At 31.8% G+C, this 14,714-nt stretch overlaps 1 protein-coding gene across 1 annotated transcript; it reads right to left on the bottom strand.

The window, feature by feature from the left end:
- Window positions 1-1,062: 1,062 nt before the first annotated feature.
- LOC119689242 (sentrin-specific protease 6-like) lies at window positions 1,063-2,833 on the bottom strand. Its single transcript, XM_038104031.1, has one exon. It carries the CDS (start codon window positions 2,831-2,833, stop codon window positions 1,115-1,117), a length of 1,719 nt encoding a protein of 572 aa, XP_037959959.1. The 3' UTR covers window positions 1,063-1,114.
- Window positions 2,834-14,714: the final 11,881 nt, after the last annotated feature.

The raw sequence follows: 14,714 nt of genomic DNA on the forward strand, positions 1-14,714 counted from the left end.
GTAATGTAGAAAATAAAGTTCAGTTGATTAATATAACTCAAACAAAGCACGCTCTATTCAAAGAAACACGCAAAGTCCACAAGCAAATGTTTCTTTAGAGCGGAGCCATCAGCCATTATCAGAATTCTTACGAAGTTTTTTGTGCACTAATTGGGATCAATGGCTACACCATGTGATGCACGTCCAAAATGATACTGTGCACACATCCTCGAAACAGACTCCCAGTAAAACACTATTCGGATTCCACACCGAATTCCCCATAGTTCTGCGGAAAAAACCATCTTCTTTGTATAACCCGGAAGATTACTCCAAGATTTTGAAGTATCAAATCCAAAGATGTCACGATGCTGTGAGGAAAAATCAAAGAAGGCGAAGGAAAAATCTAAGAGATTGTGCAATAAGGGAATAAAGAAGGGGAAATGTAATATTGGAGAGAAGGTGCTTCTTAGAAATCACGCAAGAAGATACTAATTCTCACCAATCTGGGAAGGACCCTATGTAATAAATGTAATAAGAGACGTACCAAGTAACGTGAACGTAAAAATTTTGATTAAAGGAAAGCTAAAAACCTTCATACTTCATTAATGTGTTCTCAATTTAGTTCTTCAGAATTAAAATATACCAGTATTCCAATTGATCTATTGCAATGAATTGACCACAAAGGTCGAACAGATTTCATTTTCTTGAATCTAAATTAGAGTCTTCACGGTCGCATGTCTTACAAGCAACAAAGATGTAACTTCCTGGCTACCTCCTCAGCTCAATAAGACAAGGTTTGGATATAATCACATGAAGTATATATATATATATTTATATATATATATTTCTATATCTTCTATATCTTATTTTTGATCGTCTGTTTTTAAAACAATTTTTCCATAGAAACAAAAAACTATTGTGAAATATTTATTTTGCTGAATTAAAATTAGGTATTATTAGATTTTTCTAATAATATATTAGATTTTTTTTTTGTTTAGACTTCAGTTCATTTATTTATTTATAATAGGAATTCAGACGCTTAACAATATGTTTTTATATTTAAAAGAAAACTGATATATAAAAAAAAAAATGATGAAATGAAAAATGAAATATTAATCTAGTTTGCGTATTTTTACTAAAGTATTGCGCATCGTGGTAATAAGGGTCGGCTATGTGTTGGTACGACAGCAGTTGTTTTTGGTGGAACTGGAGATTGACTTAATTCGTCGGAGTCTACATCTAAATCACCATCAACACCACTAGTAAGTTCTTCCTCCTCTTCCGCTGTTTCATAATCCATTCCGTCTTCTTCAAATTCAATATTATATTCATCATGCGATTCAACTAGCTGCCCATTCAATGTGGGAAAAGATATTTTAGGTAAAACAATTTGATGACCTACTCCGTATTTTTCGTTTAAAAGTTGTTGCAGCAGATTAGAGATCTCTTCACGTTTTCGTGTCACTGTCAAGGTATCGAACCAATTACACAATTTTATAGGGAGTCTATAATCTGTAACAGGATCTTTAAAAAACTGCTCGACATACTGTAACAGAAAAAGTCCACAGTCGGTGGAATTCGTTTGCTGTGGTACTTTTACACAGTGCCCAGGCATATTCTCTTTATTGAAAACGTGCGGAGTCGCATTGGCCATTTTCAATTTATATTCACATGATAAATAGTCACGTAATGTAGCTACAACACGACTACGACCCGCACCTGCTAGTGAGTCGAATATAAGGATTAACGGTTGTTTAATTGGTTGTTTCTCTTCATCTCTGACACTATCATGATCGTCACTTACTCCTACAATATCAGCTAAAAGCTTACGATTGCTATCACGTTTTGATAGTGGAGTAATTGTTGTGTTCCCAATCCCAATGTCCCCAATTTTCTTTTCTCTTTGCTTCTTGATTTGTTGTAATTCCACAGGTATATTTGTGTCATATGTAACAGGTCCTTTTAATTTCGGAAAGCATATAATGGCGAGAAACCAGTGAGATTGCACATTACAAGGTATAATTATAAAGTCCTTGTCGAATAAATGGACATTTTTGGTCCAATTCTGAACACCTGCATGTCGCTTTTGAGCGGCTGTTTGCTTTATATTTTTATCTGCTTGTTGCTGGCTACGTACCAGAGTAGTTAAACGCTTGTAGAAAAACGTACTAAAGATATAAGTTTTTTCGCGCTCTTCTTTTGGTATAATGTTATTATGAAGCCATTTAAGGTAGAAATCAATTATTATGTCATTTAAATATTGATCTGTGCCAAGACATTTGTAATCTTCAGTGTTTATAGATATTCCACATTTACCAGATGGATATATAAGTAAAGTTCTTTTATCATTCCCGTATAATTGGGGTTTAATATCCTCGTTAGATTTGAGAGCAATTAACGGCTGGGAATATGTTGGCCTTTTGGAATTATTCAATTCGTCGTCGGATTCTTCATCACTACTCAGATTTATAATTACAGGCTCAGCTTTGCGGGTAGTTCTCGATGAGCGTCCTCGTTGAGCCCCGCGACCACGAGACCCGCGACCACGAGAACTATTTTCACTTCCTTGCTTTTTCTCTGTTATGTCATTGGGATTTTTTATGTGTGACGAATCACTACTAATTGTGCTTGATTTAAAGGGCACGCGCGTCGGTGGTTCCAAAAAAACTCGTTTGCAGCGCTCACACTTGGCGTGGTCAACACCACTAAATCCACAACTTTGACATATCGCAAAGAAGCCTTTTATTATTTTACGAGGAATTTCTTCTGCACTGGTTTTTTTTGAACTTGATGGAGATGATGAATTTGACATTCTTTGGGATGCAACACGTGCTATTGGCACCAATGGCATCATTTACCCTGTACCAGTTAATATGATTTTATAGTAATAAAATTTTATTTAAAAAAAAAAAAAGAAACAGATTAATCAAAGTTAACTATAGAAATATTTAAATGTTATTTTCTTGATTATGTAAAATTAAATTTATATTAAAAAATATATATAAGCTTCGTAATATAAAAAGAACTATACATTACACAATTTTATAGTAATATAGAATCTACAAACATATATAGTATGTATAGTGAATAATATTGGAGTAATCAAATTAACTATAGAAATATGTAAATGTACTGGGAGAGTGGAAGTCATTAGCTGTCTGTTGTGATTGCACCTTTTCGACGTCTAGCTTTCGCTGTGCTTGTTTACGTATCTTTTTCGTCGCACATAAACGTGTGCGGATCTTGACTGCAACAAGATAATGATCCGAGACGATATTAGCTCCTCGGATAGTACGTGCATTCAAGACATTGGAAGCATGCCTTCCGTCTATCACAACGTGATCAATTTGAGATTTTGTGTTTTAATTTGGTGACAGCCATGTTAGCTTATGTATGTTGAGATGCTGGAATCTGGTACTACTATCCACCATATTTCTAGCCGCGGCGAAATCAATTAGCCTTCTTCCATTAACAGAAGTTTTTGTATGAAGGCTGAACTTTCCGACAGTAGCCAAAGATATCTTCCTTACACTCCTTTGCATTGAAGCGTCCTACAACTATTTTGATGTCAGGATGGGGACAGCGTTCAAATAAATGCTTGTTTAATCTGTTCATAGAAAGTTTCCTTGGTGTTGTCGTCTTTATCTACCGACTAAGCATGCGCACAAATTAGAGTAATGTAGAAAAATTTTGTCTTAAAACGGATTTTTGCGAGCCTTTCGTTTATCGGTGTAAATGTTGAGACCAAATTTCTCAATCTTCGGCTTACCGTAAATTCGACTCCGAATTCGTGCTTTGTTGCATTGGAGCCTTATCCGAGGCTGCCTCTTCGTTTGCATTGAATGTTGTTTTTAAATGGTGGGTTCCAAGCTCGACGCATAACCTCATATATGTATGAAGAGAATTTCGCTGCACACATTAATTCATTACGCACGAATGATTGAAGTTAAACAGAGGTGGAAACGTGGATGCTGTGTGTCAATTTGGAGAGAAAAGTGACAAGGAACGCGCTAGCGTTTATCACGTTAAATGCAATCAGACACTTTACATTATATGTTCACTCCCTTTCTTCCATTGTAGGTAATAGTGTAGATAAATTACATTGAAAAAGATATTAAATATTTGTGTTAACTGATTATATTGCGTTCACACTATCGCAATTTACTCTATGCGATGCTTTAAATGCCATTTTAACACAAAATCCTTACAAAATTCATACAAATATAAGCTAATTTCCTTTATTAATTGATATTATGTTTCCATTGCAGCTGAAACTACTTATGTTAATGAAATTAAGAGTTGGCCGTTTCCATTGGCATAAATTGATTTATGCATATGAAGTATAAAACACATGACAAATATTTCAAACTTTGGTAATTTCACTTGAGGAAAATTTATTTTTAAGAGTTGCATTCGATATTTTTTGTCCTAAATGCGTTAATTTAATGTTCTTAAGCTTATTTATACGAAAACTCTTTGTATGGTTAGTTTTTGTCATAAGCGGCATTAATGAGCAAAACTGTTTTATTGAAACAAATGGAAACACGGTATAAGCATGGAGTAATGTAATTATAATTTACTTACGTCCTTTAGCAATAAACTATAAAAAAATTAGATAAAACACAATTTTCCCCCCTTTAAAAATCAAAAAAGTTTAGATTATTGGTATGACATTTACATTGTAATATGATTTATTAAGGCTCAACGCTTGATAACAAAAATTTATTTTTTTGAGGATAAATGTTAAAAAAAAACAGGTTTTACTCAACCCTCGTCGCTTTCTGAAATTCAATTGAAGTGCTATTGTTGTCTCAGTGACTTCAATAGGTTACCGATACGCGCTTCTGTCCAAAATCGAATCTACATGCTATTGCCGCACCGAAATCGACTCGCCCATGTTATCCTCGACGCCGAAAGAGCAAAACCCATGCTTTTGCTGCCTTTTGAAATCCGATTATGTTCTCTGCTCTATTGTGTTGCGCAGATTTGTTTTTTACAATGCGGGTTAGTATTTTGGTTACTTTTTCGCATGCAAATCGCATTAAAAAATCATTCAAGCTAAATAGTCATTTATCGTGATGGTTCCGTGATTTCAACAAAATGGTAAAGCAAAGTTAAAAAACTTACATACTTTATAAACACGACCATACTCGTATATATGTCTATGCAGTTTTTTACATTATTGCTGTCAATTTTGTAATTTTGTTACCAATATCAATCACTTAAACAAAACCCTCCACCCTCCTTAAATACACGGTATTTAAAACTGTCAAATTATTGTGGGCTTTTTCTGTGTAAAAAGGGGTCATTTCCAATAGTATCATTTTACACTTCTGTTATAATGTATGCTCAACCTGCAACCGAATATTTCGTAAGAAAAAAATTACCAGAGCCACCAACACCAAGACCAGCTTTTATAAACCCCATCTTTTTGCTATTTGATATTTTTTCTCAAGAAACCTCAGAAATGTGGTTTCCAATATTTTGTGGACTTTAAGCAGTAATATTAAAATATTTTTGGATAAAGTCACGGAAGTTTAGTAAAAATGAGTAAGAGTCACTAAATTTATATATATTTGAGGATTTAATTCATTTAAAACCAACAAATGTTTATACCATGTTTCCACTGCTTAATTAGTCAGTTACGTAAGAAACTTTAAGATTTTGTCGTTTCCATTGATATAAGTTACTTATTGCATATGAAAAAGGTTTTATGTTTTACAAAGTTTTCAGAGAGCTTCTGTTTCTTCAAAAAATTTCACTACATAATACATCACAAAAAAAATTAATATGTTAATATATAATATTATTCAAAAAAAATTAAGTATATAATTACAATTTAAATCATTTAAATATATATATATAATTTATAAATCTGTTATTTTTTCAATAAATAAAAATAAAGATTTTATTCAATACTTACTTTCAAATGTTTGTAACTTCCCTTGTGTGAAATGTATTTTTAAGGGTTGCATTTCACATTTATCACCTTTGATGAATTGATTTATTGTTAATAAGCTAATTTATATGAAAGCTCTTTGTATGATAAATCATGCTCATAAATGGTTATAATGAGCAAAATCGCCGAAATGAGACGGTAGGTTAAAAAGCACAAAAGGTCATTGTATGGTTAACGAAAATTACTAAAATAAATTAAACTTAATAAGTAAGTAGTGGAAATAAACTATAAAATAGACAAAAGGCAACATAGGTCTTATTATAATAAAATTGTGAAAAAAATCATGATTGAATTTATTTAACTACAGTTGTAGTATCTACTAATATATGCTGTCCAAAAGCAATCCATCGTTTTATAAACATTAAGTATTATTTCTAATTAAAAATTATTTTTATCATATGACAAGAAAGCTATACCATTTAGAAAAGGGGGAAATAGCAAGAAAAGTTTCATTTAATTTAACCTTAATCTATAATTGGAATTTTATTGACTTTTGATATATATAGTACATCACATAAGTAATATCATTAAAGAATAAAATAAATTTTACTTTAGAGTCCTCATCTAAGTGTCGAGCCTTCAACTTTTTAACCCATTTGGGCATTATAAAGTTGAAGCAGAAATTATCAGAAATTGGGACTCAGTTATGCCGTTTGCTCCATTGTAGTATAAATATTATTTTCTCAATAAAATTTCATATTTTTAAATAGTAGTTAGCATTAATTTTTAATCCACTTTAAATAACTGAAAATTTTTTTTATACCATATATCATAGTCCAAATTCATTTTCATTGAAGTCGTAATACAAATTCGTTTTTTAAAAAATTAATAAAAAAAACTGCAGTGTCAAATAATGGATGTGAAATATATGATACTAGAAGCACTACAAATAATAGGAAAGCCAGCAAGTCCTCAACAGATAGCATATAAAATAAGAAACACCACGGGAAGGAAGTACAATGTAGTACTTCCTCAAGTTAAAGAATACCTTACTGAATACATAGATGAAGATTTTGTAGAAGTACATAAGGATAATAAGTATTTCTATAGTCCAAAAACTGTTGCCGAAACAAGCTGTAAGCAAACACCTGAAAAAACTGGAAGAAAAAAGAAAAAGAAGAAAAAGATGACACTAAAGGATTACATAGTAAGTACTACAATATCAAATTTTCTGAAATTCATTTTTTTTTGTTTGTTCAAGAACGCTGTCGAGGCTTTTGACAATAGAAATGATTCCTCAAATACTAAATTGACTGAATCAAGTGAGCTGGGCGTGATTGAAGTAACAAATAATCCTTTATTAATGAATTTTTTAATAAGAGATCAAATTTCCTAGGATCATATCCTCGTGTTGTGGAGGAAGTCAAAGAAAAGCGAACCTGATATCACTAATGTTGACTGCGTTAAGGCTGAGACAACTGAGGCCAGTTTGGACTCAACTTAGATGATACAAGTTGCTCGTGATGCCAATTTAGCTACGGAGGAAGTCAAAAAAGCAGACATGATATCACTAATGTTGGCAGCGATAAGGCTGAGACAGCTGAGACAGCTGGGGCGAGTCTGAACTCAACCCAGATGATACAAGTTGCTCGTGATGCCAATTTAGCTGCGGAGGAAGTCAAAAAAAGCGGACCCGATATCACTTATGTTGGCAGCGATAAGACTGAGACAGCTGGGGCCAGTCTGAACTCAACTGAGATAATGCGAGATGCTTCTAATGCAGCATCAGAATTATATTTGCCTGATGATGAGGATTGTGCTATATGCAATGAGAAATTTGATGCAATTGATGATAAAAATTAATATTTTTTCGATACGATTGCAAGCTGTTTTGAGTCAAAAATTAGGACATTCTACCTTAGAAGTATTGTTTGGACAATAGCTGTTGTTGGTTATATAAAACCAAAAATTTACGCAAAAGTATATTTTATACAATTAAGTTAGACTTACTTATATTAATAAGATATATTATAATTTTAAAAAAATGTGGTAATAAATGATTTATTTATTTATTTAATTCGAGATCACATATCTACAACGATCGAGTACGATCCACCGTTGCCTTATTAATTTCTGTAGCAGAATGACACAACTTGAAACAAACACATTAATTAATTACAAAAGTATGTACTTAGTATGTACTTACTCGATACTTTATTATCTATTCATTGAAACACACCAGAAACACAAATTAAACTATATTCAATTTAACAGTGAAAAAGAGTTGCCATCTCACTTCATTTAATTATAAAGAATATAACAACATATAAATATATATGTATTATATTCATATCGCAATTCCAAAATATATTGCTCAACATTCATACTATTTAGTGATCGTTTTAGTGAGTATTTAGTGAAATAATAACTCAATCTAAAAGTATAACTAACGCTTTCACACCACTTTGATTTTGCACTCTTGTTTCCATTTAGTTAACAGATTGTTTAAGTAAACAACTCGGTTACATTAAGTCTATAGGACTTAGTAAACTATGGATTTCGTTAGTTAACATTAGCTTCCAAGCACTACAGAAGAGTAGTTTAACTAAAACGACTTGGTCTGTGCTTCGAAAGATTAGGTTATGCACTAGCCAATTAAACAATACTTTTGTTTTCTACTTGCTCGGAACCTCTCTTATACGGTTCAATGTTCTTTCAGCTATATTCTGCTAATTGAAGATATTTGATGGCTTCTGTAGGTGGAATAAATATCGGTTCTATAAGAGTTAAAATCTATAAGCGTCTATAAGAATATGGTAAATACTTTTTTTGTCAGTTCATAAGCGTTTTCGGTTACTGTTCTGATGTCTCATGGCAATCATTTAATGTGATAAGATCAATTCTACTTTGTTTCAAGTAATGACAGCTAAATTCAGAGCCTGTCGGTGTGTGGTGATATCTTTTAATATATAAATAATTATAACTTCTTATGATAACAACAAATATTAATTGATTGTTTTCTCAATTTTCTTTACCAGTCGAAATATTAATATATTATTAACATTAATTAATTTAATTAATTAGATTAATTTGATTAATGTTAAGAACTACTCAAATTTTTAAATAGATTATACTTATCGATTCAACCTAGACTTAACTGGAGAATATATGATTTCTTTTAAATTAAAAACTGCTGAAACTTTGAAATATATGTTATTATACTTCATTGGTTCATACTAGACTCAATTGGAGAAAATATGACAATATTTTGGTTCAGATGTAACAGTTTTGCTATAACCATTTGAGATCCATGCGTCCACCATTTTCCATGCAAAAGTGTTTGCAGTTAAATAGTTTAGATCAGTTTTTTTTTTTTTTTGAGAGCATATTTGGTAATTGTATATGATTTTAACTGACTAAGACCAATAGTTGATTTGAAAACAAAAATACAATAATTTCAACCTCACTATTCACTTCATTGTAATTCATTTCTATGATAATAAAAGCAACCTTAGTACAGGTCAGACTGCAGAGTGCAGAGTGCGTTATTATAAAATCCGATTGTGAACTAAATTAACTTTGAACAAATTTTCAATTTTTGCTACTTCCATACACCATAGATTTCTAGAAAGCTTGATTATTACCTTGTACTTTTAGGTTTTGTTACCATTTATAAAATATCGCCAAATAATTCAGTTCTCATTAGACTGTTGGATCCTTAGACCGCTTCCGAAAACTGCTGGAGAACTTATTTAAAACTCACATCACAGCCCAAAACTACTCCCATATTGCGTGCTTTACAAAATTTGATCACCTCGTGGCACAATTATTTCGTAAGAGAACATTACCGATTATCATTGAATTAATCCTTTTTAATTGTGAGTATTATTTATTTTCTATTTAGCATACAACTTTAATTTTTAGTTAATTTTATTAAATTAAGAACTTTCAAATTTACATTAACGAAATCTCCCTGTAACCTAGAGGGACCTACTTCCGCACACCAACAGTTTTAATATAAATAATTCAAAGCCTGTCTTTTCAAAGCCCTAATTCATATCCTTTTGTTTATATTCAAATACCGAATGCTATGCAGTCTGTGGTCGCCTTTCAGGTTTACGCTTTTAGTTCATTTGGAAATGTTTTTCCCACTTGGTCGTGCTTTTGCTCCTATTTTGTTGCACCTACTGAAACTATTGAGCGGCAAAATCGTTATACGTTGTGCTTTAATGAAAAGAAAGAAGTTCAAGGCTTTTGGCTGAAACATAAACTTGCACTTTCAAAGAAAATAGGCACAACCGTCATGCCAGCCTCTTTTTATTTCTTTAAATCACTTTTTTTGCTGTACATGTTTTCTATTTCAGGCATAAATGACTCAGAAAATCTTTTAGGTAAATTTTTCACAAAAATATCTCCTAAAAGTTAGTTATACAGATATTTAATTCGTTGTATTACCAGAATAATGCCCACCTAAATCAATTAAGTGTCCTGTTGACATTACGACACAGATTGGTGTATGAATAGATGTGAGGAAGATTTACTCAAAACAACCGACCGGAAGTATAAATCTCGTACCACATGGGTCAGTGCCCGCAGTTTCAGCTGTCATGACCAATTGAGTTTAGTAGTGTCGTATTGTTTGTGGTTAAGATCCAAACTTACGCGGGAGCAAGGATTGTATTTTACTTTAATTTGGCGTAGAGTTCCGTAGTCACACCGGTTGCTGTGACCCAAAGATCAGCAGAGGGAGGATGGGCCTTGCTACTTACCAAGGGGAAAGTTATGCCAAACACATAACTTTCGTTGGTACCGGCGAAAATTCATTGGAATTTCCAATGGGGCGTTTATCGGCACATTATCTTGATACGTGTGTTTTGTTAGGATACCGTGGTTTTTAGCTTTCAAGGCAGATAACAACACTAGATTCTGCCCCCACGTGACACCCATGAATAGCCTAGCCTTTAGCGTTATATAATAGTGAATTAATAGTGCGTACAGCGAGTACAAACACTAATACTTTATGTAAGGGTTATGTATGGTGTTTAGCACCCATCATTTAAAATCAGACACCAATGAAGGATATAAAGTAGTCTCGGAAACGAAACTAGAATATAGAGGACTACCGCAAACAAAATAAAAATAATTATATAAAGGATGATTAAAGAATAAAGGTGTTTTTGTATGCTGTAAGTGTGTTTCGCACGCTGTAAGTATGTTAGTGCAACCGCGCAAAAATATGCTCTTGATCATTTGTGAGTGTCATTCATAGATTTTTCCTCTTGAATGATATTCAAAAATGTTTAGTCTGCAACGTGCTTCATACGTTGAGTTGACAGGTGATGCAGCTGCGAAGCACAACCACTTTTGCAGCAACAACGATGTTGTTTTGTGTACTGCATGAGTTTGTTGTTCATATAAGTTGATACTTTGTAAGCTATGACAACACTTCCTTGACAATTTAATTATTAAAAATTGAATTTTTGTAATGTTTATATGAAGGGTGGTATGTATGAAATGTAAGTCCATTTAATTATGAAAACATTTTGACTACCTGTTTTAATTACTCAAGTAAATCATGTTTACGACTTTTATTCAAGTTCTATTTATTTTTATTTTAAATTGTAATATTATCCGAAAAATATAAATAAGTATTTAAATATTTGTTTAATGAAATTATTATTTATATATAAATGCATTTTATAAAGTGATGTGAAATTGTTTGTTAACAAATGTTTATTAACAAAATATATAACTTTTTTTGGCAAATTAATTTAATTGAATTGCAAATATTTACCAACTAGTCATGCATACTTGTATGAACATTGTTCTACGATTGAATTTTTAATTCTTATTTTTAATGTGATTAAAATTGCTATTTTAATGCTCATTTTTGCATTTTAACTAAATATTGTCAGCATAACAATGCCTAAATCATGCTAAACAAAAAAATCCCAATAATTAAATCGTTTTGCATAAATTATGATGCCACAATTATTTTTTAGATTTAACTCTTTTGTCTATCTAATTATTTATTTATTTATTTCTGTCGTTTATTTTCAAAAAATCAACAAAATAGTTTGTAGTACACACAAATAAAAAAAAATAAAAATAATGTTTGCTTAATTGTTTGCCAGAAGCAAATTTCTACTGAAACTAAAGTCATTTAAATATTAATAAAAACTAAAACGGCTTGCATTTCGAAACATATGTTATATATCCAACAGACTCGTATACATCGGTTTTCTATAAAGTGGTCAAAATACTTACTTGACTTATCAATCTAATTAACCTACCTCACAACATTTCACCCACGCAGTATTATTGCAATCTCATTTGCAGATACTTTCAGCCATTCATTTTTATATTTACTATCCCATATTATAGATAATTTACCAACTTAGGCGCACAGTTTAATATCATTTCCCGATTTCCAATTGACAATAAGCAACTTAAAACTGTCAAAACAATATTTAGGGATTATTCAACGAAATTCAGCAGAGTTTCGTTAATGATTCACTACCATAGACAAAGCATAAATCCATTACTATGTACTAAAAAAGAAGATATAAGCAAATGTCCTAAAGTTGACCTAAAAGATAATGGCTGAGAATGAGTTATTTTGGGTAAAAGTATTCTTACTAGGTGAAAAAAAAGAAGCGTATATTTTAGTACACATATCAACCAAGCTCAACTTTAAAAATTCTTCAAAGAGGGCAAAATATTGCCTTAAGAAAACTGGTTAACGCCCCATGGTATGTAAGAGGAGCTGATATCCACAGAGATCTGAGAGTGGATTCAGTTGAAAAATACATTAAAGATCGTGCTCTGAAACTGTTCAATACAATAGACAGTCACAATAATCCAACTCTCAGTATCCTAAAAATACAGCGAAATTTGATAAACACAGGCAGATACAAAGACATCAGATCCATCATATTATAAAGCCCCGTATTTAGTGTGACTTAAAACTGTCCACAGATAAAATAGAGTAAAGGTGCTGTTTCACCAACTCAGACATCTGAATATCAATAATATCAACCTATTTTAAGCAACAGTACTAAACTTACTATTACTGTTTCAGCAATATATCAAATTCAAAACCTATATCATTATCAAAAGGTGTGACATGCTTCTTACTACTTACCAAATATACGCTTAAGCTGCAATCACTGTGTATAGTAGCTGACGACTACTCGATATCAACTATAGTTCAAATTTATTGAAAGGAACATCCGAATTTTGTGCTACATAAGTGTGCAATGCATCTGAACTATATTTGATCGACCACATTCCCACATTTTTGTATACTGTAGCCAGAAGCAGTAGCTTGACTATTAAAATGCATGAGACTACTCCTCAAAGAAAAACATTGCATGATGTTCCTTATTCAAATTTAGATTGTATGTCCATATAAACAGTGTTGTAAGCCTGGTAAGTTTTATCAGTATAATTATCTTAGTTTTTCTTTTAATATGTAGTGAAGTGTCGGTCTTTCCTAGGCCACAGAAGATTCCGAGCCAACTAGCAAAGATCCCGCTTTTTTCTTTGCTAGCAGATATAAGTTTTCTACTTTGCTAGCAGATCTAACTTTAACTTCTTTAAGCTGTTCCAATAATGTTAATTCAACACTAGAAAATAGGCTTATGAGTTATCGTTTACCTGCTCTTTGGTAATAAGCCCCGTTTCTTAACGGTTGATTTTATGTAAGAGTTCCACTAAGGGCCTAAGTCTACAGAAAGCAGTTCATGAAATATTTTTTTAATTGTAGTAACTTACCTTTGTACTTTTAGAAGATTATGTTAGGAAAACCTGCTAGGCTTGCTACTTTCTAAATTACTCTTAATAAGGATATATGTATATATTGTTATAAATATAAATATATGTATATTATAAATATAACATAAATGTTTATTATTATATGGACATACAATCCAAGTTAACATAGAGCAACAAATAACAGTTTTGGTATTATAAAGACTTTTCTAACAGAACATTATAGGTTGACCCTAGCTGATGGTTTTTGAAAAACTTGGAATTACATCCGATGAAATTTGGATGATCTGTGAAGAGGAGACTACTAAGTCTATTGATACTCAATATCTGATGTTTAACTAAAACTTTGAATACTATAACAAATACTACTATTTCTAAAAGAAATAGAGCTTAGTGCACGACTATAAATACATGTAATCAATATTACTGCAAACATAAGACTTTCATTGAAGTCAAATTTGCTGAAAGTTTCTTAATTTTCTCAATTTATAGTAACGAATATTGAATAAAAATTCGATTTTTAAGTTTATTTTCAAAAACGGAACAATTAAAATATATGAAAATACTTACAAACCCACATATTCTACCAATATTGATGGAAACTCGCGGATAAGAAAAAACTTATTAATTAAAGTTGCTTTTGCAGATATAAAAAAACTCCCCACTCCTTTCGCTCCAATGAAAAAATTGCGGATTATTTTGCGAAATGTTTGCATTAAAAGGAGTTAATTTGCATATTATGTGCCAGTTTTATACGCAAATTTTACTTTGGGTTTTCTTGTACCGGAAGGAAGCATCAGCACATAAACCCATCAATCAACAAATTGTGAACAAGTTTCCTCAAATTTTTGCACTTTGGAATGGTTAATTGTGTGCGTGATTCAGGTTGCGTGTCTCGGAGTTTGTCGTGAGACCTAAAGAAAGCTTTATGTCGATCGAAGTGTAAACATATTGTGAAAGCGACGCTACTGAAAATGCATTTTTCCACGCTTTCACTAAAAAATATGAATTATTCATTTACATTTCGTAATCATCGTCACTGAAAACACACTTTGTTCCCATA

The sequence above is a fragment of the Teleopsis dalmanni genome, chromosome X (assembly GCF_002237135.1).
Source record: "Teleopsis dalmanni isolate 2A chromosome X, ASM223713v2, whole genome shotgun sequence".
NCBI classification, from domain to species: domain Eukaryota; kingdom Metazoa; phylum Arthropoda; class Insecta; order Diptera; family Diopsidae; genus Teleopsis; species Teleopsis dalmanni.